Source organism: Haliotis cracherodii, unplaced genomic scaffold, assembly GCF_022045235.1.
Source record: "Haliotis cracherodii isolate W230 unplaced genomic scaffold, xgHalCrac1.p SCAF_6, whole genome shotgun sequence".
In the NCBI taxonomy this organism is placed as follows: domain Eukaryota; kingdom Metazoa; phylum Mollusca; class Gastropoda; order Lepetellida; family Haliotidae; genus Haliotis; species Haliotis cracherodii.
Genome location: NW_027266319.1, coordinates 53339311 through 53363616, shown reverse-complemented (window position 1 = coordinate 53363616; position 24306 = coordinate 53339311). Strand labels below are relative to the sequence as shown.

Genomic DNA, 24306 nt, shown 5'->3' with positions numbered 1-24306 from the left:
GGGATGCAGAGCTTTCACACCGGAAACGGTTGAGATGAGAGAAGTGACGCTTAAACATCAGACAGAAGCCTTGAACACAGACTTGAGGCTAACTACTCAGGCCAGACCAATTCATTCCTGTTTATGTTTTTTTGGTGTCAGAATGAGAACATATACATTTTGTCTATTAAAAAACGTAAGTGCCGATTTATGATGAATTACCCCATAAAAGATTTAAAGTTGAAGTTTGAATTCATCTTCTATCAGTGAGTGAGTATGGTTTGACGCTGTTTTTAGCAATATTCCAGCAATAACACGACGGGGACACCAGAAATGGGCTTCACACATTGTACCGCCTTCTATCAGAGATATTGGCTCCACATACCACCATGAAGGGATGGTTGTTGTACTGAAAAGAGCCCTTGATCGATTGAAACAAAAAGATATCAAAATCAAGCATATTTTTCAATGAAAGTATATGTCATTTTGGACATCTTTTTGGTCACATTTTCAAAATTCATCTGGAAAACAGGAACAATTTTTGTCTGCCTTAAACATTTTGTTTGAGGTTTTTCAAGGCTGTGAAATTATCATCTATACATAATACGTAGAAACATGTTCTACATCACAAACACAAAGACACGAGGTAAAACAGGTCTGACAAGACACAAACATAGAAAAACATCTGAAACACATCCAAGGAAATAAACAGGGTGTCAGCTTTTCATCAATAGCGATGTTACCTCTGTCTGTGTGACGAAGTCTTGATCAGTAAGAAACCAACACTCTTCTCAATATCAAGTGGTTCATTGAAGTAACCTTGTTTTACACAAACAGAAATAACATAACTGACATTTCATGACGACTGCTTTTGACAAAATAATATATACATCATCATTAGTCAGCATTATTGTCGTAACTGTATCAGCTTAGGGGCCGGCCATTTGATACTAGGGGCTTTTAACAGTATTCCAGTTACATCACGACGTGTCAGTTTAATGTGAGAGGAAAGCCCGAAGTGATGCAGGTCTCAGACGTTGACCACTTCGGTGAAACCCACGAGCACGGGTATGGTGCTGACAAACCTGGAAACATAATTGTTGCGAACCAGGATTCGAACCCACAATCATAGGTTTCTGGCGTGCCCAAGGGACGCAACTCTGCACAGCAAATCCCAGCGCCTTAGTTGACTGGGCCACCTGTGCCTCAGAGAAGCAATAAGAAGTTGGAGTTCTAAGTAAGGATAAGATTTATGGACGAACAATGCAAAAGGGAAGTTTTTCATTCATAAATTTTATCCTTACTGAATGGAGATTTAAAACATATGATTTGGAGACTTGAGGCCGCCAATACCTACTGCATGATGCATGCTGCTACCTCGGCTGATTTTAAATCATTCTATGGCAAGAGCACTGTCGTGATGTCTCCATGTCACTCATGGTAAGCAGGGGACACATATAATGCTGATGAAGTTGGACTCCTGACTGTTGTCATGGTGACACATCATCTTGCAGGACTAGGCACATCTTGAACATTGCCATGGTTACCCTGTTTTAGCGTATCTGTGACTAGACCATAATAATGTCACGATCATATCGGGTTGCTGGACTTGTTTCTTGAAGACGTTATGTTGCTATGTCAACTTCTCATCACACAACTGTCATTGGATTGTATTGCCTTACAAACTACCTGGCCCTCATTGTAAGAGTTGAAATATGTCTGTAGTTCCACTTTGTTCCACAGCTTTTCTGGGGGCTCAGTAGGCTCCTGTTGCCATAGTAACAACGATTACTCTGAATATGTCACTAGATTTACATGTTGCCATGGTAACAAATGGTTACAGAATAACGCAGGTTGTATCACCAGAGAATCTTGAAGCAATTGTTACATATGATCAAAGCAGTTGGAGGATGCTTCACTAGATTATGTTGCTGTCATAGCTATGAGATGTCACAGGTAAATAGACTGTCATGTTGCCATGGTTACATGGTTTTTCAGATCAAGCCACTAGACAGGCTGAACATATTTTTGCAAAAGTTCCATATAGTCGATGCACTGGAAGACATTAAACTAAATTCTCTCACTGCCACAGCAATGAGTACTGCAGTCACAGTTTGCAAAACATGTTGCCATGGTTACACTGTCTTGCAAGACAAGCCACTAGACTGCGTGGTGTTGGCGGCGGTGGGTGTCTCTGTCACGTACAACTCCTTCTGGTTCAGCTTCTGTCTCAGCAGTGGGTTTCTACACACAACCATGTGAAGCCTGTTGCCTGCCTCGGCAATCAGCGGCACGGTCAGACAGCAGTCGAAGTCCCGCGTCTTCACACGATTCACCTGCATCCACAATACAAACAAACCTTCACATCAAACATCAAACCTGCATGGAAGCGGTCTACAAAACAGACCTGCTCATCATAGATTTTTTAATTACAAATCTTGCAGAAAATGAATACTACTTCACATTGGTCACCACTCTAAGCAATCCGTAACCTATATGAAGAAAAGACTATGGTGACATAGGTGTCATATTGGTGTCGTGTTAGACTGCAATATGACGTACGTTACGACATACCAAAATGCTTTGCAGTGTTGACAAAGTGATTATAGTGCTACTTCAGCCTTAATTTAATTTTAAGTATGGGAGTAACGATCACCTTAGTGCAGCGATGGCTTTGTGGAACAGAGCCCTGGATTTCCCTTGGCCACCATACCACAATCCACACACTCACGGACCCCTTGCAGCTCCATCTGGGGAGGGGTTTGCACCCCCAAGCAAGGTCTAACCATATGACGTGTGTGTTCACTTGGGTACAGTGAGTATACTCCTTCCCAACCTTTCCAAAATCCTGAATCAGTTTCTGAAACTTCATCCCCTTACTCCATCACCCACTCTGTCCCAAGTAAGGATAAGAATTTATGGATGAACAACTTCATTATTACAATTAAGAGCGATGTTTCAGTGTAGGTTCTAACACCGTTATCAAGCTTGAACCTGTTAGAACCTGTTAGAACCTACACCGAAACGTCGCTCTTAATTGTTATAATGAAGTTCTTCATCCATAAATTCTTATCCTTACTTAGTATTCCAACTTCTAAATGCCCATCAAAGAAGTCACTCTGTCCCCGTTTGATGTTTGTTTCTGCTCACTTTGAGATTTGGGCAAAATGAGCATCCCAACCCTCAATCCTGTTTCATAAATCCTGGATCAACCTCTAAAAGCCGCCCTTATCCCCCTCACTACCTCCAACCCTCAACCCTGTTTCATAAATCCTGGATCAACCTCTAAAAGCCGCCCTTATCCCCCTCACTACCTCCAACCCTCAACCTTGTTTCATAAATTCTGGATCAACCTCTAAAAGCCCCCTTATCCCCCTGTCCCTCCCCCTCCAACACTCATCCCAATTTTTCCTCTTGAACCTCACCCACACCCTGAACCCTCCTCATCACCTTCAACCCTCAGCCTGTTTCATCAATCCTTGATCAACATCTGAAACCCCACCCACACCCTCAACCCCACCCTGATCACCACCTCCAACACTCATCTTAATCTGATGGTCTGAGTCCCACCCTGATCTACACCTCCAACACTCATCTAAATCTGATGGTCTGAGTCCCACCCTGATCTCCACCTCCAACACTCATCTAAATCTGATGGTCTGAGTCCCACCCTGATCTCCACCTCCAACACTCATCTAAATCTGATGGTCTGAGTCCCACCCTGATAACCACCTCCAACACTCATCTAAATCTGAAGATCTGAGTCCCACCCTGATCTCCACCTCCAACACTCATCTAAATCTGATGGTCTGAGTCCCACCCCGATCTCCACCTCCAACACTCATCTAAATCTGATGGTCCGAGTCCCACCTCACCTGTAAGATCCGATCATACATCTTGAGTCCAGCCCTTTGAGCAGCACTACCCTGCCTCACAGCACTGATAAACACGCCCTTCTCATACATGCCGTCCGACAGACTGAATCCGAAGTCCTCCACGGCGCTGTCTTTCTCCACCGTCACTCGATGCAGCTGTATGGGCATCGGGGTGAAGATCGTCTGCATGTGTTCCTGGAAGGTGCGCGACGCCGGCAACGACTCCTTGGACCGCGACTTCACCCCCGAGTTGTTATACCGACTGATACAATCCTGCGACATGGCACTCCGGTTCATACGACAAGCACTCTGGGATCTTGGCTTCCTTACGTCGTCGTCCGACGCACGTGACCGGCGATCCAAACTGGCACAGCTTCGTTCACGAAGACTTAATCCGATCTGTCGCAACATCTCGGAGCCGGAGCCCTTCTCGAAGTCGGCCAGCGTTTTGGCCCACTCGTCGGGTTCGAAGCTGGAACAGTTGCTGCCCGAGTCGTCATCCCAGTCTTCATCTGACATGTGCATGTCGGCCATTCCTTCCCCGCTGCCCTCCAGGACTCCGGCCGAGTCTGTCGACATTGGTCGCATCAAGTCTGAAGAAATGACACTAAATCTTAGGTCTGCACCAAGACAGAAATATCAGTATTCAAATAGAATATCATATCATGAAAAATAACAACCAAGGGTTCGGAAGAAATTTTCCACAACTCTAAAGCTGATATAATTTTTTTAGTTTGTTTGTTGTTTAGCAGTATTCCAGCGCCATGACAGCAGTCTGTAATTAATCAAATATTCAAGTCTGGACCAGACAATCCCGTGATTGACATCTGAGCATCGATCTACGCAATTGGGATACGAGGACACAGCAAGTCTGACCACCCAATCCCGTTAGTCGCCTCTTACGACAAGCATAAACGTCTTTTCCAGCTAGCATGGGTTGCTGAAGACATATTCTACCCGGATCTTCACAGGTAAAAGCTGATACGAAAGATACAGAAGTGGTGTGCACATTTACCCATCATTTTCTTGTTCCTGGGTTGTGGTACTGCGACTACCAGAGGCTGAGAGTTACCATTGAGATGACTGTGACCGATATCCTGCCCGGAGCTATCCCAGGACTCAAGAGCACTGTCCACGCTGGGGATGGGCGTCGCCGGCTTCATATCCTCGCCCTCGTACTGGAATCAACAACATAGAGGGTATTGTCTAAAGAGGCAGCACATTTTGAATCAGTTCCATAGGCTCGGTGAATTGGTTGATGGCAGTCATAGTTTCCTGATAGCATGGGTTGGTGCTCATAATATCAACCACTAGTTTGCCAGGATTTGATTAGAAAATAGTATACAGCCTGCTGTGATATAGCCAGTCTCTTCCAAATCTGATGTTTTACTCCGATATGATCACTCTGCTTAAAGGGGAAGTGTACACGCAAAAATCACTTTCTTTCTTTTTCTAAACAAAACGCAATTTTAGAATTAGTTAGTATCTGTGTTTGAAAATATACACTCATTTTTTTCCACAGTGAAAGTAGGAAGCTCACAATAGTGTGAAAGTGATATGCCGTTATGAGGCCTTCGTTTTACGATCGAAATAGGCCTGAGTTATCCCCCTTAGATTATGACGTAATTGGTGCCAATTCAACTGGGTCCCTGTCTATTCTCAACGCAAAAGATATCAAGGACCAGTTTGCGGTAAAACAACATGGTCTACGACACATTCCGACGCAGTGGTGACTCAGCATAACACAATTCTGGCTGGCATCTGAGATGCTAGAATCACAAAACTGTACCTACACCACGTGAAGCGGCTCTAACAAAGCATGATGACGTCATAATGTTTATCAATTGGCACCAATGACGTCATATTGCAAGGGACATAAGCCATGGTGTTTTTGTTATGGAAATAGAACACTTGGTAAATGTGAAAAATATAAATCGTTTTAGTGCAAAAAATATGTTAATTAAATATGATGTTTTTATATTTTTGTCTATGACACTTCTATGTTAACACTTTTAATGTGGAAAAAGTACAAGAAAAAAAGGTTCATTTCCGTGTGAACTTGCCCTTTAAAGATCTGATGATTCCTCCAGAGGAGGCCAATCAGCATTGAGACCTCTAAATTCTCAGACCAGCATATCTGGTTTCTATATACTGAGGATGAAGTTAATCATCCTGTTAACCATCCATCCTGACAACTGTAGTCTAGAGCATGTACTTTGTGTACCCCTCTGTCAAGTGTAAATGGACACTGCTCCCATGGCCGAAAGAGATGAATACACAATGCCTTTAAGAAGGCGGTGGTCAAATGTAACAAATGCTGTATTTGGGTACCGTATATCGCTGTGTATAAGGCGAGTTTTTCGTACCTAAAATGAGGGGGCTAAGAAGGGGGGTCGTCTTATACACGGAGTCGAAGATCTCACATTTTTTTCCACTGGCGATGTCAACCGGCATTCGATAGCCAGCCCAGCATTTGACAATAAAACTTCGCATTTCGTCCTAAATAACTGTTCCAATAACTATTTCCATACATAAACATGATTTGTATCTCTTTTCCTTGAATAAAGTTTAATAATTTCTGAAAATAAAGTTGAAATGACCCTCGCCTCGATGCAGATTGTCAAACCACCTGACACGGTAAAACAATCAACATCCGTGAGCAGAGAGCCGGAAGTACCGGTAAGCATTTGCATATTGCACATGTGACCTATACATATCTAGATTACCAGTTGTCAGACTTCAATTTTAATATTTTAACTGACATAACAAGGAACATCGACTGAGGTCTTCCTCGCGACTGGTGGAATACTTTTTTTATAATATTTGTCATTCCTTACAGACTTACCAGTTGCAGCAATCGATGTTTAGATCCTGAAAGACAGATAAAACATGTCAATGATATGAGTAAAATTATACTAAATAGACAAACTCTTTGGGGATACAAGAATACTGTCTGAACTCTTTACCAAACACTATGGAAAACGAAATGAAATACTCCACATGCAACTAGACCATACTTTCATAAACATTTTCAAAATTATTCAACAGCAATCTTCCCATGATACATCTATTGCTCTACTTTATGTGCAGAGTATAACATCTTTTCTCACCAATCAGAATGGGCCTGGCTATCTTGAGAGTGACGATATCTCCGGCCATCTGTAACATGTTGATCGCCACAGACAAAGGTTTTGCTCGGGTCAGTTTCCCATTGATGGCCAAGAGACGATCACCAATGTGAATAGCACCTGTCCTGATGAACCAAACACACATCATTAGTTGCCGATCTATGTGCTATACAGCTGGAAAAAAGTTAAACACCACTCCTTTACTTACATATATTCTGAGCTTCCATCTTTGGGAATTCATAGGCTGGCGGAGGTCTGACATACCCACGGGCCCCATCTTGCCAAGGCAAGGGAGTTAACTGACTACAAAAGTCTCGTTTCCACATTTGTGGAACTAGACTGGAACGATGGTGCTATATTTTGGCTGGACTAACGAGTCCATGCATAGTCCAATCAAAATGGTGTAACAAAATCCACATCCAGTAAACTGACAGGATTTGCAAAACATTAGCGCCAACTCAGCGGTACTCATAATCTTGTCATGTTTTAAATCAAGGTGCTCATGAGATTTGATACACTTCGTGAAGTAAGACCCGTTTTACTACAGTATAGAGTTTGATTATTGATCAGATCGTCTTGGGTGGGTGCAGCCATTTTGTTTAAAGAAAACGCAAGTCATATGAGAGGAGGAATCTGATTGGTCAATAGGAGGGATGTAGAAAGGACAAAACTCATAATAGTCACTGGTGGTGCTACAATCGAGCCCAGAAGTTCCAGCCTAGTTCGGCAAGGGTGGAAACTGGACTTTTTCAGTCAGTTAATGCCCTTGCCTCAGGAAGATGATTGCCAGCATGCTCTGAAGTATTAGGGAGAATAAAGAGAGATTATAGGCTTTCTGAGTCACCACATACCTCACTGTGCACAAAGCAGACTTACAGAAGTGTCATAAGACAATGTTAATCATTCAAACTAACAACCATCTTGGCACGGAGATCGTCTTGCTTCTCCATTGAAATAGTGTTATCAATAATTTCTCCATGCATTTATTCTGTAAACTGTACTAATTGACCTACTTCTCTGCGAGTCCCCCTTCGACGAGGTCGGAGATGACGATGGGGTCGAGTGGGTCCTCGGTGCCAGTGATGGTCACCCCCAGGGGTCCCCCGTGTCTCTGCAGCTCCACCGTGTATGTCACGCAGCCTTCTGTGTTGTCCTCTGTAACAGATGACATGCCATGATTATCTCCCTTTACAGATAACACTGTCATCTCGTATGTGGATTTTGGGGAAGAAATTCATTACAAAAGTACTTCAGGAAAATTCTCGAACAGACAACCTTTGTTATCGACCACTAAGCCACGGAGTTGATGGAATTTCTTGAGAGTTACCTGCGTAAGGGTCTTCCCTCTTGAGCTTCAGTTTGATGATGTCCTCGGAGGACTCCAGCAGCACTAGAGCATCCTCGACTGAGCAGTTCTCCATGCGGATGTCATTGACGGCCAACAGCTTATCCCCCGGCTGCACTGAGCCGCATCTACAGATGACAGACATACACACTTGTGGTTAGACAGGATCATGTAGGAGTGACATCTTTTGTTCTGGACACTACATCCCACAAAAACAAGTCAACTGAATAATGGTTTTGCTGTGACAAGTCGGTCAAATATGCAGGGGTCTTTTTGGGTGAATTGGACAGCTAAATCCCTTAAAAACCAGGATCTGTTGGTTGAGGATGTTAATCGAATCAACTCTGTGAGCTTTGGTTTCTCTACCTTACAAGTGTGCTCTTGGATTAAAGATTCCACAATTGTCTGCCCATACTATTTGTTTGCTTGTTGTTTAACGCCACACTGAGCGATACTCCTGCTACATATGACAGTGGTCTGACCACCCTGGTGAGGTAGCCTAGTGGTTAAAGCGTTTGCTTATCATGCAGAAGACCGGGTTCGATTCCCCATATGGGTACAATGTGTGAAGCCCTTTTTCCACACGACAACAATCTTTGAACACTCTCAATATCACAAAAATGTGTGTACCATACTACATCACTAATCCTTGTGTTATGTGTAATTTGTCATGCTTTCTCAGGCTTGACGTAATCAAACAGTGGGTACTTCAAGGTTATGTGCACATCTTCCCCGGCCATTACAGTCTACAGCAATGTTGTCATTAATTTATGTCATCTCATGACACAGTGGTGAGAGAGCTGAGATCGTATATATTTAGACGAGTTAATGCATCTATATTTGAACTTTGATAAAATTATGGGACCAAGGTGCAACCTGGTTTTGTCATATACAGTAACACACTAGCCTAGACTGTCAGTATGTCATATACGGTAACACACTAGCCGAGACTGTCAGTAAGTCATATATGGTAACACACTAGCCTAGACTGTCAGTATGTCATATACAGTAACACACTAGCCGTGACTGTCAGTATGTCATATACGGTAACACACTAGCCGAGACTGTCAGTATGTCATATACAGTAACACACTAGCCGAGACTGTCAGTATGTCATATACAGTAACACACTAGCCGAGACTGTCAGTATGTCATATACGGTAACACACTAGCCTAGACTGTCAGTATGTCATATACAGTAACACACTAGCCGTGACTGTCAGTATGTCATATACGGTAACACACTAGCCGAGACTGTCAGTATGTCATATACGGGAACACACTAGTCGTGACTGTCAGTATGTCCTATACGGGAACACACTAGTCTAGACTGTCAGTATGTCATATACGGTAACACACTAGCTGAGACTGTCAGTATGTCATATACGGTAACACACTAGCAGAGACTGTCAGTATGTCATATACAGTAACACACTAGCCTAGACTGTCAGTAAGTCATATACGGTAACACACTAGTCTAGACTGGCAGTATGTCATATACGGGAACACACTAGCTGAGACTGTCAGTAAGTCATATACGGTAACACACTAGCCTAGACTGTTAGTAAGTCATATACGGTAACACACTAGCCTAGACTGTCAGTATGTCATATACGGGAACACACTAGCGTAGACTGTCAGTATGTCATATACGGGAACACACTAGCTGAGACTGTCAGTATGTCATATACGGTAACACACTAGCCTAGACTGTTAGTAAGTCATATACGGTAACACACTAGCTGAGACTGTCAGTAAGTCATATACGGGAACACACTAGCCTAGACTGTTAGTAAGTCATATACGGTAACACACTAGCCTAGACTGTCAGTAAGTCATATACGGGAACACACTAGCCTAGACTGTTAGTAAGTCATATACGGTAACACACTAGCCTAGACTGTCAGTAAGTCATATACGGGAACACACTAGCCTAGACTGTTAGTAAGTCATATACGGTAACACACTAGCCTAGACTGTCAGTATGTCATATACGGTAACACACTAGCCTAGACTGTCAGTATGTCATATACGGTAACACACTAGCCGAGACTGTCAGTATGTCATATACGGTAACACACTAGCCTAGACTGTCAGTATGTCATATACGGGAACACACTAGCCGAGACTGTCAGTATGTCATATACGGTAACACACTAGCCTAGACTGTCAGTATGTCATATACGGGAACACACTAGCCGAGACTGTCAGTATGTCATATACGGTAACACACTAGCCTAGACTGTCAGTATGTCATATACGGGAACACACTAGCCTAGACTGTCAGTATGTCATATACGGGAACACACTAGCCGAGACTGTCAGTATGTCATATACGGTAACACACTAGCAGAGACTGTCAGTATGTCATATACGGTAACACACTAGCCTAGACTGGCAGTATGTCATATACGGTAACACACTAGCCTAGACTGGCAGTATGTCATATACGGTAACACACTAGCTGAGACTGTCAGTATTTCATATACGGTAACACACTAGCCTAGACTGTCAGTATGTCATATACGGTAACACACTAGCCTAGACTGGCAGTATGTCATATACGGTAACACACTAGCCGAGACTGTCAGTATGTCATATACGGTAACACCCTAGCCTAGACTGTCAGTATGTCATATACGGTAACACAATAGTGGAGATTGTCAGTATGTCATATACGGTAACACACTAGCCGAGACTGTCAGTATGTCATATACGGTAACACACTAGCCTAGACTGTCAGTATGTCATATACGGTAACACACTAGCCTAGACTGTCAGTATGTCATATACGGTAACACACTAGCCGAGACTGTCAGTATGTCATATACGGTAACACACTAGCCGAGACTGTCAGTATGTCATATACGGTAACACACTAGCCGAGACTGTCAGTATGTCATATACGGTAACACACTAGCCGAGACTGGCAGTATGTCATATACGGTAACACACTAGCCGAGACTGTCAGTATGTCATATACGGTAACACACTAGCCGAGACTGTCAGTATGTCATATACGGTAACACACTAGCAGAGACTGTCAGTATGTCATATACGGTAACACACTAGCGGAGACTGGCAGTATGTCATATACGGTAACACACTAGCCGAGACTGTCAGTATGTCATATACGGTAACACACTAGCCTAGACTGTCAGTATGTCATATACGGTAACACACTAGCCTAGACTGGCAGTATGTCATATACGGTAACACACTAGCCTAGACTGGCAGTATGTCATATACGGTAACACACTAGCGGAGACTGGCAGTATGTCATATACGGTAAAACACTAGCCGAGACTGTCAGTATGTCATATACGGTAACACACTAGCCGAGACTGTCAGTATGTCATATACGGTAACACACTAGCGGAGACTGGCAGTATGTCATATACGGGAACACACTAGCCTAGACTGTCAGTATGTCATATACGGTAACACACTAGCCTAGACTGTCAGTATGTCATATACGGTAACACACTAGCCGAGACTGTCAGTATGTCATATACGGTAACACCCTAGCCTAGACTGTCAGTATGTCATATACGGTAACACAATAGTGGAGATTGTCAGTATGTCATATACGGTAACACACTAGCCGAGACTGTCAGTATGTCATATACGGTAACACACTAGCCTAGACTGTCAGTATGTCATATACGGTAACACACTAGCCTAGACTGTCAGTATGTCATATACGGTAACACACTAGCCGAGACTGTCAGTATGTCATATACGGTAACACACTAGCCTAGACTGTCAGTATGTCATATACGGTAACACACTAGCCGAGACTGTCAGTATGTCATATACGGTAACACACTAGCCTAGACTGGCAGTATGTCATATACGGTAACACACTAGCCGAGACTGGCAGTATGTCATATACGGTAACACACTAGCCTAGACTGTCAGTATGTCATATACGGTAACACACTAGTCTAGACTGTCAGTATGTCATATACGGTAACACACTAGCCTAGACTGTCAGTATGTCATATACGGTAACACACTAGTCTAGACTGTCAGTATGTCATATACGGTAACACACTAGCCTAGACTGTCAGTATGTCATATACGGCAACACACTAGTCTAGACTGTCAGTATGTCATATACGGTAACACACTAGTCTAGACTGTCAGTATGTCATATACGGTAACACACAAGCCGAGACTGTCAGTATGTCATATACGGTAACACACTAGCCTAGACTGTCAGTATGTCATATACGGTAACACACTAGCCTAGACTGTCAGTATGTCATATACGGTAACACACTAGCCGAGACTGTCAGTATGTCATATACGGTAACACACTAGCCTAGACTGTCAGTATGTCATATACGGTAACACACTAGCCGAGACTGTCAGTATGTCATATATGGTAACACACTAGCCTAGACTGTCAGTATGTCATATACGGTAACACACAAGCCGAGACTGGCAGTATGTCATATATGGTAACACACTAGTCTAGACTGTCAGTATGTCATATACGGTAACACACTAGCCTAGACTGTCAGTATGTCATATACGGTAACACACTAGCCGAGACTGTCAGTATGTCATATACGGTAACACACTAGCCTAGACTGTCAGTATGTCATATACGGTAACACACTAGCCTAGACTGTCAGTATGTCATATACGGTAACACACTAGCCTAGACTGTCAGTATGTCATATACGGTAACACACTAGCCGAGACTGTCAGTATGTCATATACGGTAACACCCTAGCCTAGACTGTCAGTATGTCATATACGGTAACACAATAGTGGAGATTGTCAGTATGTCATATACGGTAACACACTAGCCGAGACTGTCAGTATGTCATATACGGTAACACACTAGCCTAGACTGTCAGTATGTCATATACGGTAACACACTAGCCTAGACTGTCAGTATGTCATATACGGTAACACACTAGCCGAGACTGTCAGTATGTCATATACGGTAACACACTAGCCTAGACTGTCAGTATGTCATATACGGTAACACACTAGCCGAGACTGTCAGTATGTCATATACGGTAACACACTAGCCTAGACTGGCAGTATGTCATATACGGTAACACACTAGCCGAGACTGGCAGTATGTCATATACGGTAACACACTAGCCTAGACTGTCAGTATGTCATATACGGTAACACACTAGTCTAGACTGTCAGTATGTCATATACGGTAACACACTAGCCTAGACTGTCAGTATGTCATATACGGTAACACACTAGCCGAGACTGTCAGTATGTCATATACGGTAACACACTAGCCTAGACTGTCAGTATGTCATATACGGTAACACACTAGCCGAGACTGTCAGTATGTCATATATGGTAACACACTAGCCTAGACTGTCAGTATGTCATATACGGTAACACACAAGCCGAGACTGGCAGTATGTCATATATGGTAACACACTAGTCTAGACTGTCAGTATGTCATATACGGTAACACACTAGCCTAGACTGTCAGTATGTCATATACGGTAACACACTAGCCGAGACTGTCAGTATGTCATATACGGTAACACACTAGCCTAGACTGTCAGTATGTCATATACGGTAACACACTAGCCTAGACTGTCAGTATGTCATATACGGTAACACACTAGCGTAGACTGTCAGTATGTCATATACGGTAACACACTAGCCTAGACTGTCAGTATGTCATATACGGTAACACACCGAGACTGGCAGTATGTCATATATGGTAACACACAGAGACTGGCAGTATGTCATATACGGTAACACACCGAGACTGGCAGTATGTCATATACGATAACACACTAGCCTAGACTGTCAGTATGTCATATACGGTAACACACTAGCCGAGACTGTCAGTATGTCATATACGGTAACACACTAGCGGAGATTGTCAGTATGTCATATACGGTAACACACTAGTCTAGACTGTCAGTATGTCATATACGGTAACACACTAGCCTAGACTGTCAGTATGTCATATACGGTAACACACTAGCCGAGACTGTCAGTATGTCATATACGGTAACACACTAGCCGAGACTGTCAGTATGTCATATACGGTAACACACTAGCCGAGACTGTCAGTATGTCATATACGGTAACACACTAGCCGAGACTGTCAGTATGTCATATACGGTAACACACTAGCCGAGACTGGCAGTATGTCATATACGGTAACACACTAGCCGAGACTGTCAGTATGTCATATACGGTAACACACTAGCCGAGACTGTCAGTATGTCATATACGGTAACACACTAGCAGAGACTGTCAGTATGTCATATACGGGAACACACTAGCCTAGACTGTCAGTATGTCATATACGGTAACACACTAGCCTAGACTGTCAGTATGTCATATACGGTAACACACTAGCCGAGACTGTCAGTATGTCATATACGGTAACACCCTAGCCTAGACTGTCAGTATGTCATATACGGTAACACAATAGTGGAGATTGTCAGTATGTCATATACGGTAACACACTAGCCGAGACTGTCAGTATGTCATATACGGTAACACACTAGCCTAGACTGTCAGTATGTCATATACGGCAACACACTAGCCGAGACTGTCAGTATGTCCAGCCTTAACTGACCTGTATGAGACACTGCCTTTCCTGACGCCCGTGATGATGAGCTGGTCTCCCAGCTTCCGCTGGGCCTGAGCTGTAACAGGGGGACACCCATCAGTCAAAGTCTTGTCTTGAACCCAACTCCTCGTGGGGCAATCTAGTTGGGACAGGCCACCAATACATGTTAATGTTTACAAGGCAAATGTAAAAGTCAATAAGTAACTACATGTAATGAATACAGTATGAGTGAGTGAGGAGGTGATTTGGGTTTAAATCCATTTCACACAGTATTTCAGTTATATTACAGCATCACCGCTTGATGTGAGAAAAGATGCAGGTCTCAGATGTGAACCACTTTGTGAAAGCCACGAGCATGGGTACGGAGCATACAAACTAAGAAACTAAATCAGGGAGAATCTGGGATTCGATCCCGCATAGGTTCCTGGCACACCAAAGGGATGCAACTCTGCACAGAGAACTGAACCAACTTAGACAACTGAGCCACCAGTGCCCCACCACTCCCTGATGAAAAGAATGAAGTAAATACTACGTTTGAGATTCTAACAGTACTATTCCCTTTCAGTGAAACAGCTGCTTGACTGATGTAGAGTGTAGCTGTATGGCTGTTGTCTGATGCCCTGCCCTGCCCTGCCCTGCCCTGCCCTGCCCTGCCCTGCCCTGCCCTGCCCTGCCCTGCCCTGCCCTGCCCTGCCCTGCCCTGCCCTGCCCTGCCCTGCCCTGGCTACTGATCTTACCGATGATGGTCATGCCGAGGCCGCCGGGCTTCTTGGGAATGCGAACAACGTAGGTTCCAGAACTTGGTGTCACCGATTCTGAAACCCCAGATACATCAGATCAACCTCAACTTGTAATTAATGTCAGATCTTCTTATTTGATCCCAGAAACACTTATGTGACCCTGTGTGTGTGAGCGTGGGTGCATGCATACATGAAATGTGTGTCCGTGTTTATTGTTTAATGTCAAACTCTGCAATATTCCAACTATATGACTTTGGCCTGTAGATATCAGTCTGTAACAGTTATTACAGTGATTGATATTATGAGCACCGATCCACAATGTCACATCATCCATGTCATCAAGTCTGACCACCGATCAATTCGGTCGCCTCTTACGACAAGCATAGGTTGCAGTGGACCTGTTCTAACCCTGCCATAAAGAACACCTGTCTTGTTATATAACAGTTTGATAAAAACAAGACCTATCTTGTTATATATAACTTTTTCCCCTCATTTCATAGTCAGGATCCTAAAATGGTAAATATCTGCATGCTGTAAATCTGGAAGGTTCTGCGAGGAGAAAAATACTGGGAAAACTGGAGGTGAAACACACTCGCAAAAGTTTCATGACGCAGTTATTTCTGCAGACCAACTACATACAATAACCAGAATCTCTAGTCTAACAATCACTGACTGACACTGAGTTACCATTTCACCATGTCGCTTTCAGTGTCTGAAAGAACTGCCTACCCCCCTGCCTGTGGCTGGCAACTTTTCTTTAGGGCTGCATGAAATATACCTCCACCTGCTTGGCTGTCTGGCAGATAATTTTAAGATTGCTTATTAATTCAACTGAATCAAGACATAATTTGTCTCTTATTTTTTTTCGATTTTTCAATATTAATCATGCCTGAATGTTGGCAGTTAACTTTGAAGATGGGCAGGCAACACATCAGCCACCTGACTGAGTGTCGTGTTGGGTTTTAAAATGATTTCAAACACTGGTTGCTTCCTATTTATAAAAAATAACACATGCAGGAGTAGATTTAATATTTGGTAATGTTTACAGTGTGTCAGAATACTTCCAGACTCAGTTAAGGCTAGTGTCAGCCACTTACAGTAATTTCACGACACAAAACTTTCCAGAGTTACAGTATTTCAGTGTTAGACAAACACTCTAGGTCCACCATGCTCTCACCCGCCACATCAAACTCTATCTCCATCATACACCGTGGCCGCGAGTCTCTCAGCAACTGGTTCACCTCCTCCAGGGTCTTGTCAGACAGGTCCACGCCGTTGACAGTCAGGATCCGATCCCCCTCCTGGATCACCCCACACCTGCAGATACATCCAGCAGTGAGACACTGGTAGTCATAGCAACCTTACAGTGCCATAGCCAAGTTCTGGTACGGAATAACTGAGTGTGTGTTTTGAACTGTACTTCAGTTATCACTGCATGCAAACGTAAGGTGGGAGTAAAGTACACAAACAGTATGAATGCGATATGCTTCCCAAGATCAGCTCCTGGCACAGCCAAGGGACACAACTCCACTGAAATGTTGTGCATGAAACAACTAGACTGTCCTTTCTTCACGTTTAAAATATCCTATCAATATATTCTACATTATCCTCTAAGGTTTACGAATCCTGTCGAATCCAGCAAATTGAAATGTGAACAAGATATGAACAAATTGAAAAGCAGTGGGTTTTTTATTCCACTGACCAAAAATTCATAAAATTTTATTTAAAAAACCTCTTTACCATCCCTATCAACAATGATCAATATACATACGTTATTTAAAATACTATAATTAAAACCTGATTAGAATTATACAAAACAACAAATAATAATGAAGCACAACAGATCCATACCTATAATGGAAGGGAGGTTACTCTAAACTTGTTTCCTTTCCGATTCCTCCCAACCCACTTATTAAAATGTTTGCCTTCCTACTTAACATTTTGAGGGGAGGGGGTGGTTGAATATTTGAAACAACAACAACAACAACAGCAGCAGCAGATAATCAGCTTCCAAGGTCTTACTGTTCAGCAGGACTATTTGGGTCGATGTAGGCGATGACAGGGGGCTCGGACAAGATGGCGGTGGAGAAGACGCCGCCCTCCAATGTGATCCCGAGGCCCTTCTTGTCACAGAACAACATGACCTCCGTGGCCTCAGGGTGACACACCTGGTTGTTGGCGGTCAGGACGGATGTGGTGTTGGAGGCGATTGACACTGTAACAAGAAGACACACTGGTTTATCTGCATGTTACAGTTTGTTTGTTTGTTTGTTGTTTAACGGCGCACTCAGCAATATTCCCGCTGTATGGTGGCGGTCTGTAAATAATCAAGTCTGGACCAAACAACCCAGTGATTGACATCAAGAGCATCGATATACGCAATTGGGATACGATGACCAAGTTGCATCTACCAAGTCAGCAGCCTGACCACCTCCCGTTAGTCGCCACTTAAAACAAGTATGGGTTGCAGAAGACCTATTCTACACAGGATCTTCACTGGTCGCACGTTACAGTACCTATTACCTTACGTGTTCTTTTACATGGCTGCTGGCTACTGGGAGCAAGACTGGACTTTCTGTTGGCGCCACAAAATAACAAGTAGGATAAGAGTCAATTTTGGTTCACTGGAAAGTTGTCGAACACATTTAAATGACTGTTAACAATTTTTTTTAATTTCTATCTCTTGAATTATATTTCCTATGACATGGTCAAAGCATAAACGTATATCTGACGAGTGAATCAATGTATTCACTGACTAGGAAAGCCCAGATGTTTGGCAGGATGTTTGGCCCGGATGTTTGGCCTGAATGTTTGGTCCGGATGTTTGGCCTTGACGCTTTTTGGTATGGCGGGGCCAAACGATAAAACCAGCGACCTTACGCTCTGGGCAGACGCTCTATCCACTACACCACTGAGGCAGTCTCCGGATAGATACTCTGTATCCTATATCACTGAGGCAGTCTCCGGATAGATGTTCTATCCACTACTCCACAGAGGCAGTCTCCGGATAGGATGTTCTACCCACTACACCACAGAGGGGGTCTCTTGATAGATGCTCTATCCACTACACCACAGAGGCAGTCTCCGGATAGATGCTCTATCCACTACACCACAGAGGCACTCTCCGGATAGATGCTCTATCCACTCCACCACAGAGGCGGTCTCCGGATAGATGATCTATCCACTACACCACAGAGGCCGTCTCCGGATAGATGCTCTATCCACTACTCCACAGAGGCAGTCTCCGAATAGATGCTCTATCCACTACACCACAGAGGCAGTCTCCGGATAGATGCTCTATCCACTACACCACAGAGGCGGCCTCCTGATAGACGCTCTATCCACTACACCACAGAGCCAGTCTCCGGATAGGATGTTCTATCCACTACACCACAGAGGCGGCCTCCGGGCAAACACTATCCACTACACCATGAATGCTCTATCCACTAAACCATGGAGGGGGTCTCCGGATAGATGCTCTATCCACTAAACCATGGAGGCAGTCTCCGGATAGATGCTCTATCCACTAAACCACAGAGGCGGTCTCCGGATAGATGCTCTATCCAATACACACAAGAGGCAGTCTCCGGATAGATGCTCTATTCACAACACCACAGAGGCGGTCTCCGGATAGATGCTCTATCCAATACACACAAGAGGCGGTCTCCGGATAGATGCTCTATTCACAACACCACAGAGGCGGCCTCCTGATAGACGCTCTATCCACTACACCACAGAGGCAGTCTCCGGATAGGATGTTCTATCCAGCACACCACAGAGGCGGCCTCCGAGCAAACACTATCCACTACATCATGAATGCTCTATCCACTACACCAAGGAGGCAGTCTCCGGATAGATGCTCTATCCACTACACCAAGAAGGCAGTTCTAGCTGATGTTCTACTCACTGCAGGAGGATATCTTTCTGTCCGACCGAGTCCAGTTCTTCTTGCTGCGCCCCGAGCCCCGTGACGGCAGAGTGCCGAAGGGTGCGGACGCCGAGGACCCAAGGGTGTTGTAGCTGCGAGTGGGGAGGGTCCCAAAGCCGTTGAAGGAGGAGATGGACGGCGGCAACTGCGGCAGATTGGGGGAGGAGGCAGCGGGGATGTTGGCCAGAGCTGGAAGGACGTGTTAAACATACAGATTGAACATGGTGCTGGTTTAGTACATCTGCACTCAGTGAGAGATATTTTAATCAGCTTCTAAAACAACAGGAAAATATATTAGCAGGCTAAAACATCACGGGGAAGTCTGCGACATCTTGAGACAGATGACAGACGTGTTTAAAACAAAAGAGAAGTTAACTTCAGGTAACATCACGGGGAAGTCTACGACACCTTGTGACAGATGACAGACGTGTTTAAAACAAAAGAGAAGTTAACTTCAGGTAACATCACGGGGAAGTCTACGACACCTTGTGACAGATGACAGACGTGTTTAAAACAAAAGAGAAGTTAACTTCAGGTAACATCAAAGGATTATGAGAACACCTCCATGACATGCGAGTTTATGCTACGCTGCTCTGCTACATCCGGAGTTATCTTCCCACTAAGAACAGGGAATAGAACCTGGGCATTTTATCTGACAAACAAACACTTTAACCACAAGGCCACTTCCAATAATTGTTGAAGCTAAAAAAAAAGGCATTTGATACATAAAGGTATCTCAAAAATTACTTCCACAAAGAGTTAGCTTGACTATAATGGGAAATATTGAGACTATCCTAAAATTACTCACTGGGGCACCGAATCAGGTGAAAAAAGTCTCAGTAATTCTCACTCAGCAGTATAATGTTTGCTTTATGTTGATTTGCTAGTTTATCAACACACATTTATCTCGATTCCTTATTATAAATACCATCTATATAAACAAATAGATATATAACATAGATATAATATTACAAACATTATTCAGTTTGGTAGATAATTCATAATTCCTTGTACAGTTTCATTAAAATCAGATCTTAGTACTCACTACAGCTGTACAAAGATCTGAAGACATCCTAGTATGAATCACATCAGATTGACCTTTCATCCAACTAATGCCAGCTTATTGGCTTATGTCGAATTTTGTTAACTATTTCATTGGTCGGTCAAAGTTTGTGAAAGCTCATTGTTATGTGACATATAATTGGATGTCCTCAGATCTTTGTTTAGCTGTAGCAAGAACTAAAACCTAATTTTGATGATATTGTTCCTCGTAGAACACGTTATTTTCTAAATATCCTGTGGGTACTACTTTATGAACCCCGTGTATTCATCAAACATGGTTGACTGGATACATTTTGTGCGAGCTCTAACAAGGATAACAAGGATGACAAGTAACCAATCAGAGTGACCTGTTTTGGTCAGCGCCTCCCTCGATGCCTTGTACTCAAGATGTGTGACGGGCAGGATCTCCAGCTTGATCAGCTCCTCTGGTCCAGACTTCATTAACTGGGTTGCCTCGGCAACAGACATGTGTTCCACACTGGCGCCATCTATTGCCAGAATATGGTCACCAACATGAAGAGCACCACTCCTATAAGGGACAAACACCATTGAATCATTAAACCTTACAAACACTGCAAAGAGCTCAAAACAGTTTATACCACAAGTCTTCTAAGATCGTACTAAGAGCATACTGGTGTCAACTGAAAGTATGCAAATATTGAGCTTTTTTTAATATTTTCAGTTTAATATTATGTTGCCTGACCATAAAATAACACAGTAATTCTGTAAACATTTGAAAAAAAAACTGATTTGTCTATGCTGCGCTATGCTGTGACATGTAGCTGTGTTATGCTGTGGTGCTATGCTGTGTTATGCTGTGGTATGTTTCCGTGTAACACTGTGGTGCTATGCTGTGTAACACTGTGGTGCTATGCTGTGTTATGATGTGGTGTGTAGCTGTGTAACACTGTGGTGTGTAGCTGTGTAACACTGTGGTGTGTTGCTGTGTAATGCTGTGGTGTGTAGCTGTGTTATGCTGCGGTGTGTAGCTGTGTTATGCTGTGGTGTGTAGCTGTGTTATGCTGTGGTGTGTAGCTGTGTTATGCTGCAGTGTGTAGCTGTGTTATGCTGTGGTGTGTAGCTGTGTTATGCTGTGGTGTGTAGCTGTGTTATGCTGTGGTGTGTTGCTGTGTAATGCTGTGGTGTGTAGCTGTGTTATGCTGCGGTGTGTAGCTGTGTTATGCTGTGGTGTGTAGCTGTGTTTTGCTGTGGTGTGTAGCTGTGTTATGCTGTGGTGTGTAGCTGTGTTATGCTGTGGTGTGTAGCTGTGTTATGCTGCGGTGTGTAGCTGTGTTATGCTGTGGTGTGTTGCTGTGTAATGCTGTGGTGTGTAGCTGTGTTATGCTGCGGTGTGTAGCTGTGTTATGCTGTGGTGTGTAGCTGTGTTTTGCTGTGGTGTGTAGCTGTGTTATGCTGTGGTGTGTAGCTGTGTTATGCTGTGGTGTGTAGCTGTGTTATGCTGCGGTGTGTAGCTGTGTTATGCTGTGGTGTGTTGCTGTGTAATGCTGTGGTGTGTAGCTGTGTTATGCTGCGGTGTGTAGCTGTGTTATGCTGTGGTGTGTAGCTGTGTTTTGCTGTGTTGTGTTGCTGTGTAACACTGGTGCTATGCTGTGTTATGCTGTGGTGCTATGCTGTGTTATGATGTGGTGTGTAGCTGTGTAACACTGTGGCGTGTAGCTTTGTTATGCTGTGGTGTGTAGCTGTGTTAGGCTGTGGTGTTAGGCTGTGGTGTGTAGCTATGTTATGCTGTGGTGTGTAGCTATGTTATGCTGTGGCGTGTAGCTGTGTTATGCTGTGGTGTGTAGCTATGTTATGCTGTGGCGAGTAGCTGTGTTATGCTGTGGTGTGTAGCTGTTATGCTGTGGCATGTAGCTGTGTTATGCTGTGGTGTGTAGCTATGTAACCCTGTAGTGCGCAGCTGTGTAACACTGTGGTGCTATGCTGTGTTGCCATGCTGTATTATGCTGTGGTGTGTTGCTGTGTAACACTGTGGTGCTATGCCGTATTATGCTGTGGTGTGTAGCTTAGTTATGCTGTGGTGTGTAGCTTAGTATTCTGTGGTGTGTTGCTGTGTAACACTGTGGTGCTATGCCGTGTTATGCTGTGGTGCTATGCTGTGTTATGCTGTGGTGTGTAGCTGTGTAACACTGTGGTGTGCAGCTGTGTTATGCTGTGATGTGTAGCTGTGGCATGTAGCTGTGTTATGCTGTGGTGTGTAGCTGTGTTATGCTGTGGTGTGTAGCTGTGTAACACTGTGTTGTGTAGCTGTGGCGTGTAGCTGTGTTATGCTGTGGTGTTATGCTGTGTTAAGATGTGGTGTGTAGCTGTGTAACATTGTGGTGTGCAGCTGTGTTATACTGTGGCGTGTAGCTGTGTTATACAGTGGTGCTATGCTGTGGTGTGTAGCTGTTTAACACTGTGGTGTCTAGCTGTGTTATGTTGTGGTGTTTAGCTGTGTAACACTGTGGTGTGTAGCTTAGTTATGCTGTGGTGCTATGCTGTGGTGCTATGCTGTGGTGCTATGCTGTGTAATACTGTGGTGCTATGCCGTGGTGCTATGCTGTGTTATGCTGTGGTGTGTAGCTTAGTTATGCTGTGGTGTGTAGCTGTGTAAAACTGTGGTGCTATGCAGCTTAGTTATGCTGTGGTGTGTAGCTGTATTATGCTGTGGTGTGTAGCTGTGCTATGCTGTAGTGTGTAGCTGTGTAACACTGGCGCGTAGCTGTGCTATGCTGTGGTGTTATACTGTAGTGTGTAGCTGTGTAACACTGGTGTGTGGCTGTGTAACGCTGTGGTGATCACATGCAAACTTTATTGTCATGCTGATTGTACATGGGTACGGAATGGGTTAAATAGTAAAGTAGAGGCAACAGATGAATAAGGCAAGAGTATTTTTGGACGAAAACAGGGTGCGGCGTGGATGGCGTCATCCAGACAGTATTCAATGAATTAGCAGAACTGTAACCCTCTGCCATGGCAAGGCAAACAGGAATAGCACTGGCTACTTTGTACTACCTCCTGAGAAACAGCAGGCAGAAAGTTTTAGACTGCCTCTGTAGAAGCAGTAGCTGAGAACCCAGTGTTAGGTGTAATGGATGTGCAGTCCCGCCAGCACCATGCCCACCCCACCTAGTTTATTGAATGATCTGTAAAAATATATATACAAAAGATTGTTTGTAGTTTGGGATTGTGGTGTGAAGCTGTGTACTGCTGTGGTCTTACCTGTCTGCCACACTCATGGGTGCGATGGTATCGACACAGACACAGCGGCGTCCCTGGTGAGCACTCTGTGACAGTGTGATCCCAAGGGCTGCCCCCGGCATCTTGTCAATCTCCACCAGCAGGGGGCCATTGGCGTTCTGTACGGACTCTGGGGAGAGAGGGATCAAGATGACAACTTTCACATATACATCATATAAGGGAGTGAGTGAGTGAGTTGGGTTTAACGCCGCTTTTAACAGTATTCCAGTCATATCACAGCATGTCAGCTTAATGTGGGAGGAAAGCCCGAGGTGATGCAGGTTTCAGACGTTTACCACCTCGGTGAAACCCACGAGCACGGGTATGGTGCTGTCAAACCTAGAAACATAATTGAGGCGATCCAGGATTCAAACCCACAATCATAGGTTTCTGGCTTGCTCAAGGGACGCAACTCTGCATAGCGCC

The 24306-nt window shown here is 44.0% G+C and overlaps 1 protein-coding gene across 1 annotated transcript in view; it reads right to left on the bottom strand.

The window, feature by feature from the left end:
- Window positions 1–63: 63 nt before the first annotated feature.
- The window catches only part of LOC139445187 (glutamate receptor-interacting protein 1-like), a 64947-nt gene continuing 40704 nt past the window's right edge, over window positions 64–24306 (bottom strand). Inside the window, exons 8-21 of the mRNA XM_071226315.1 lie at window positions 23863–24010; window positions 20988–21169; window positions 19558–19767; window positions 17673–17865; window positions 16828–16967; window positions 15648–15725; window positions 14917–15049; window positions 8310–8455; window positions 7996–8137; window positions 6965–7107; window positions 6700–6725; window positions 4870–5032; window positions 3855–4447; window positions 64–2315 (exon numbers count right to left, since the gene is read on the bottom strand). Coding sequence (XP_071082416.1) covers window positions 2115–2315; window positions 3855–4447; window positions 4870–5032; window positions 6700–6725; window positions 6965–7107; window positions 7996–8137; window positions 8310–8455; window positions 14917–15049; window positions 15648–15725; window positions 16828–16967; window positions 17673–17865; window positions 19558–19767; window positions 20988–21169; window positions 23863–24010 — 2498 coding nt within the window. The 3' untranslated portion in view covers window positions 64–2114. The remainder of the gene's footprint in view (window positions 2316–3854; window positions 4448–4869; window positions 5033–6699; window positions 6726–6964; window positions 7108–7995; window positions 8138–8309; window positions 8456–14916; window positions 15050–15647; window positions 15726–16827; window positions 16968–17672; window positions 17866–19557; window positions 19768–20987; window positions 21170–23862; window positions 24011–24306) is intronic.